Here is a 6,892-nt window from a genome sequence, read left to right on the forward strand (position 1 = left end):
CCTGTCATTTGAGAGGAGGCGCAAGCGCGTGGTGGATGAGTTGTTGCAGTCACGGCGTCGGGAAGGCAAGGGACAAGTTCACAGTTGGCTTCGAATGAAGCAATTGCTCCGTGCACATTTTATGCCTACTGATTTTGAGCATATTTTGTATCAAAAGTATCAACATTGTTCCCAAAACAATCGGACCGTGAGCGACTACACAGAGGAGTTTCACCGAACAATTTGAATGAATTGGAAAATCAGCTTGTTGCCAGATTTATTGAGGGCCTTAAGGATGTTATACAGGACAAGCTCGAGCTGAATTCCATTTGGTCCTTGTCCCAGGCAATAAATTTTGCTTTGAAGGCGGAATCTCAACTGCAGCGACATTCCCGCAGCTATGTTCCTCGACAGCAATACAGTGATGCAACAGTTGAACACACAAAACCTTCACCGTCGGCATCTAAAACACCTCCGTTGCAACAACAAGTTGGACAAAGCTCCACGGATACTAAGCAATCGAACCGAGCAAGAATTCCTCCCAAGGACAATCCCTATATGAAACCCACCAGTTTGAAATGCTTCAGGTGCTTTCATCTCGGTCACAAGTCTAATGAGTGTCCTAGCCGACAACAGCTATAGTTGTTGGATGGAGATGATCTTGATGAGGAGTCTAAATTAAATACTTTTGCTGACTTGGAAGTCGAAGAGGTACAAGGAGATGAAGGGGAACCAATTATCTGCATACTAGAAAGACTTCTCTTAGCCCCACGGCAACCTGTTATGTCCCAAAGGTATTCCCTGTTTAGGACTCATTGCACCATTAACGGGAAGATTTGTGAACTTCTTATTGACAGTGGTTGCACTGAAAATATAACTTCACGCTCAGCCGTCCAAGCCTTACAACTGCAGACAATGAAAAATCCTAGCCCGTATAAGATTAGTTGGGTAAAACGTGGTGTTGAGATCATGGTGGCGGACATGTGCAGAGTAACCTTCTCCATTGGCAAAAATTACATATGCGAAGTGAGTTGCGATTTTGTCGACATGGATGCATGTCATCTTATTTTGGGTCGACCTTGGCAATTTGATGCGGGCATCACTCATGATGGTAGGACGAATACGTATTCCCTAGAATGGAAGGGACGCAAGTTGTGGTTGCTGCCTCACTCCCCACAAGCTGTAGTGAAGACTGACAAGGGCAAACAAGCAGTATACATAATCTCTAATAAGGCCTTATTACAGTCATGTGGACAAAATCCTATTGTCTATGCTCTAGTTGCCTCCGACTTGAGCGAAGTTGCTGCTCAACCGAATCTCCAAAAAATTGTGCAAGACTTATTGCTGGAATTTGCTGATATTGCACCACCTGATCTCCCTTGCCAATTGCCACATCTGCGGTCAGTTCAACATCAAATAGACTTCACTCCGGGTGCAACCATTCCTCATTTACCCCACTACAAAATGAGCCCCCATGAGCATACTATTTTGCAGGACATTGTCGACGAGCTGCTCCAAAAACAGCTCATACAACACAGTCTTAGCCCGTGTGCGGTGCCAGCTTTATTTATACCCAAGAAAGATGGAAAATGACGAATGTGCATTGACAGCAGGGCCATCAACAAAATAAATATCAAGTACCGCTTTCCTGTTCCTAGGATATCTGATTTATTGGATAAATTGGAAGGGGTTGTAGTATTTTCTAAACTTGATATGCGAAGCGGGTATCACCAGATTCATATTATACCTGGAGACGAATGGAAGACGGCTTTCAAAACCAGAGAATGGCTCTGTGAATGGAAAGTAATGCCTTTCGGCTTTTGTAATGCACCCGCCACGTTCTTGAGGCTAATGAACAAAGTTCTCAAACCTTATTTGGGCAAGTTTTGTGTTTCTTACTTTGATGATATTCTAGTGTTGAACCCCTTTCTTGAAGCCCATGTTCATCATCTAACTCAAATATTCCAAACCCTCCGCCTCCATAAATTATATCTCAATTTTTCTAAGTGTGAAGTTGTTGTCAACAAGGTGGCCTTCTTGGGCTTCATCATCTCCAAAGAAGGGGTTCAAATGGCTCCGAGAAAAGTTTCGGCCATCATTGATTGGCCCATCCCAACGTCCCTTTTTTGAGGTTCGAAGTTTTCATGGCCAAGCCAACTTCTACCGTAAGTTCATCCGAGGTTTCAGCGTCATGATGGTGCCTATTACTGACTGCTTGAAATTAGCCACATTTCAATGGTCACCAAGTCAACAAGGCAACTTTGACACCGTCAAATTAGCCATATGCTCGGCTCCAATTCTAGCCTTGCCAAACTTCGATAAACCCTTCGTAGTCGGAAATGATACCTTTATATAAAACATATATGGACTTTGCTAAACCGTGGGAAAATTGCTCTGAAGGTTGTCCTGTTCTAGACTACTCCTTAAGACACGGTTTCTTATTTAAGGGTAATTGTTTGTGCATTCCATACTCCTCATGCCGCCAATTTTTGATTAAAGAGCTGCACTCCAGAGGTTTGGCGGTTCATACAGGTAGAGATAAAACTTTTTTACAGCTGCAATCTCGTTTCTTTTGGCCTCATATGAGACGAAATGTTGCTCGCTTTGTTGAACACTGCGCCGTGTGCCAAATGTATAAGAGTAATGCTCAGCCAGCGGGATTATATATGCCGCTACCTATTCCTGATTCCATATGGGAGGAACTCAATATTGATTTCGTCCTTGGCCTTCCACGGACTAAACAAGGTTGGGATTCTATAATGGTACTAGTGGATAGATTTTAAAAAATGTTGCATTTTATTCCCTGTAAAAAAATGTTTGACGCACTCAATGTTTCCCGTCTCTTTTTCAAAGAAATTGTGTGCCTCCATGGCTTACCTCGCAGCATTACCTTCGACTGGGATGTTAAATTCATCAGTCACTTTTGTCGTGAACTTTGGAAGAGATTCTAAACTGATCTAAAGCTCAGCTCTGCTTATCATCCACAAACCGACGGCCAAACTGAAGTCATCAATCGCACTTTGGGGAGAATGTTGCGTTGTCTTGTTCAAAAGCACCCTAAACAGTGGGCGAAATCACTAAGCCAAGCTGAATTCGCCTTTAATTCGATGCCCAACCGCTCCACCGATAAGTGCCCGTTCAGCATTATATATACTAAGATGCCTAATCATCTTTTGGATCTTGCAGTCCTACCAAAATTCTGCAGCACAGCTGCTGCCCAAGCTGCTTCTCAATTTTTAGATATCCTCACTGAAGTCAAAAACACATTAGAAGAATCAAATGCTCAGTATAAACTTGAAGCAGACGTTCGGCGCCGACATAAGGTGTTCCAACCCGGAGATCTTGTCATGATTCTCATGCACAAGGAGAGGTTCCCGCCTGGCTCCTACTCCAAGCTAAGTCCTGAGAAGTTAGGACCCTTCCCGATCGCAAGACGCATCAACGACAATGCTTATATTGTCGAGCTTCCTACTGATGTTCAAACATCCCACACCTTCAACGTCTCCGATATTTATGCTTACCACCCGCTCAACAACGTCACCAACTTGCTTACTGGATCCGAGACGAGCTCCTCTGAAGCGGGGAGACCTGACGTAGTCCATCCACCGGTCCCACAGCCAAGCTACCAGTTCGCTATTTACCTTCCACTATTCCACTAGGCTCTGTGTTTTGCCTTTACTTCTTTCTGATACCTCACGTTCTCTACTATAGCTTTAGTATCTTTTTATTTTATTATAGTATAGTTGGTTCCATGATATACCAGCTTGTATGCTGGGATGAGGGATGATGAATATACTTTTTACCTAAAGGTTACTATTCCATTGTTTGGCTTGCTTTTCTCCTTACCTGTTCAGATTCTTCCTTTTGGTTTCTACACCACTAGGGTTTCCTATGATATCAAATGCAAGAATCTTCATGATAAAACAAAAATATTAGCTCTTTATAAGGAATTAGAAAATTGTTGATTTTTCCCGTGATTTCTCCTTCTTGGCTTGTTCTTTACCTTTGGTAGTTTTGGATTTTTAGCCTTTAATAGTAAATGGTTTCAATCTTAGACACCAAATAGAGAACAAAAACAATAACCATTGCATTGTCTTGGTTCCTCCTTTGATGATCTCATGCGGCCGTTGTAGCGACATAATTGTTGATATCCTAATTGCATTGATCCTAGAAATGAAACAAGAGAGATTGAGGAGTTTAGCACCTCTGCCATGACTAAGGCTAGGGCTGACAAGTACTAAAGGAGATAGAAAGAGGAATAAGAATATGAAGAAATAATTATGCCAATTGAATGGAAATGTGTTCTACTTGGTTTCCATTTGATTTCCATTGATCCTAAAACTTAAAATCTATATTTATAGTTGTTACGTGTCATAACATTCGCTATAGTAGAGAAATAGAAAGTTTAACATCTTAATTTTGTACAAAGATTCAACACACGCATAGATAAAAGAGGGGTGTAAGAATCATCAGAGATACTAAAATTTTTACATGTAAAATCTTGAAAATGGGAAAAAACCACGGGACATAGCCTAGTTGAAATAATTTCACTAGTGTTTTTCATTGATTACAAACGATGCCCATCCGTGGAGGAAGGCATTAACATAATATAGCAAATATACATTGTGTAGAGAATGTTATATGGTTGGAGTTGAAAAAAATTGACGGGAATAAAAGCTATTCTTAAGAGATACTAGGCTTGTTTGTTTGGTTGATGGGGCCATAGTTGGGGGCGACATTGGTCGGAGGGATCGTAGTAGAGAGATTAAGGTTGGAGGGATTGTAGTCGGGCAACGAAGGTCAGAGGGATCGTTGTTGAGTGACGGTGGTCCGAGGACTATAATCAGAAGGACTGTAGTTGAGCTACAATGGTCAGAGGGACTGTAATCAGGCGACGATGGTCTGAGGATTATAGTTGATGGAAGACAGATGCCAAAGGGACCGTGGTTAGGCGACTGAGATTGAAAGGATTGTAGTTAGGTGATGGTGGTCTGAGGACTGTAGTTAACGACAGTGGTCTAAGGATTGTAGTCGGCGGATGACGGAGGTCGAAGGAATTTAGTTGAGCGATGGTGGTCAAAAGAACCGTAGTCGTGTGACGAAGATTTGAGGATCATAGTTGGCGGGCTAACAAGGTCGAAAAGACTGTATTCAGAAGACAGTGATCTGAGGATCATAGTTCACGGGCGATGGAGGTCGGAAGGATCGTAGTTGGATGACGTTGGTCTGAGGAACATAGTTGGGTGAGGTGGTCTAAGGATCGTAGTTGATGGGCGACGGAGGTTGGAATGATCTTAGTTAGGCGACTGAGGTCGAATGATCATAGTCGGACGACGGTGGTTTAATGGACTATAGTTGGTGGGCAACGAAGGTCGAAAAAGTCATAATCGAACAACACAGATCCAAGGATTGTAGTCGTCGGGCAACGGAGGTTGGAAGGATTGTAGTTGGGCAACGTTGCTTTGAGGATCGTAGTTGAACGATTGTAATCCAAGGAAAGTGGTCAATTGAAGGTCCGATGCCAGCCGGGAGACTTGAGGTCTGGCAGCGGCAGCTAGGTGGATGTCTGACAATGATCGGCCGGTGAAAGTCCGATGGCGATGGCCAAGCAGCAAGGGTTCACCGGCGGTGCTACCTTGGTGGAGCTCCGAGATTCTTCAAGCTTTGACCTCTAGCTCAAGATCCAAGCCTCCTTCAAAAGGCACCCCTCATGTAGAGAGTGAACGTCTATTTATAGATTTTGTAAGTAGCATGTCCCATAAATATGGAAAAGATCTGGAGCAAATTTGGAGTGCTCCATCGGACAGTTCATATTGATTCTCTTGATCATCGAGTGATTGTTCAGCATTAAGTGGGTTAATGATTTAAAAATTGTTCGTTCTTGGGCTCGTTGAATTCATCTCGTCGAACTGCTCAATTTGTTTATAAGCATATCATATTTGAAGATCATTTGGTCATTCAATTAATACTTTGAAGCTTCCAAATATGCTTTTGTCCCTTGATTTGGGATTATATTGGACCGATTTTTGTGTCGTTCGGTTTGTCTTGTCGAGATGTTCAATTTGACTATATGTTTGTCGAAATCGGAGTTTGGGTGGTACCAAATTTAATTGTGAAAGTTTTCAATTGAGATATGCCTTGTAATTCATGTCCGATTAAGCCGTCTTTTGGTGATGTATGAATAATCATCCATTATCCTAAGAAAGAAATGATAATTTTATATAAAAATTCAAATATAGCCTAAAATAATAAATATAAGATAATTTATATCTATTCTAGATATGTTTTTTTATAAGACAATTCCTTATCTAAATGTTCATCACATTTATTTGATAATTAAAGGGAAATATCTTAGAGAATATCCTCTAGAATTATCTTTCATTGATTTAAGTGGCTAGAAATCAGGGAGATTTTGTGAAGTGTTTTTTTTTTAGTTGTCTTAATTCTCTTAAAAGTCATTCCTTGATCGGCCATCCCCTCCTTTTAGGAGATGTAATTTGAATTTAATATTTAACTTTCTTCACTCTTGAATTGATTTATAGAGTTTATTTTAAGCTGTCCACAACCTTTTATTTTAAGCTGTCCACAACCTTCTTGAATGGTGGCCTCAGGTCCTACTTGTATGCTATGATGCATAGACACGAACACGACTACACAGATGGGACACGACATGAACACTGGACAAGTCAATTGTTGGAAATATATGAAATGATATTATTATTTTTATATCTTAAAAAATAATGTATAAATTTTGAATAATCAGAAATTTATAAATAATTGAGAAATAATAATTCCTATGATGCACCGACACTTCTCCTCAAAGAGGCGTGCAGTGTCCGACACCGTGTCCGACACGACACTCGTCCCACACTCCTCCGACACGTGTCGGACACACCGAAAACGTGTCCGATTA

The 6,892-nt window shown here is 41.4% G+C and overlaps 1 protein-coding gene across 1 annotated transcript; it reads left to right on the top strand.

Annotated features, from left to right (window-relative positions):
* Positions 1-762: 762 nt before the first annotated feature.
* Positions 763-1,572, top strand: LOC110111734. Its single transcript, XM_020843731.2, has one exon. It carries the CDS (start codon positions 763-765, stop codon positions 1,570-1,572), a length of 810 nt encoding a protein of 269 aa, XP_020699390.2.
* The last annotated feature ends 5,320 nt before the right edge of the window (positions 1,573-6,892 follow it).

The sequence above is a fragment of the Dendrobium catenatum genome, unplaced genomic scaffold (genome assembly GCF_001605985.2).
Source record: "Dendrobium catenatum unplaced genomic scaffold, ASM160598v2 fragScaff_scaffold_847, whole genome shotgun sequence".
Lineage (NCBI taxonomy): Eukaryota > Viridiplantae > Streptophyta > Magnoliopsida > Asparagales > Orchidaceae > Dendrobium > Dendrobium catenatum.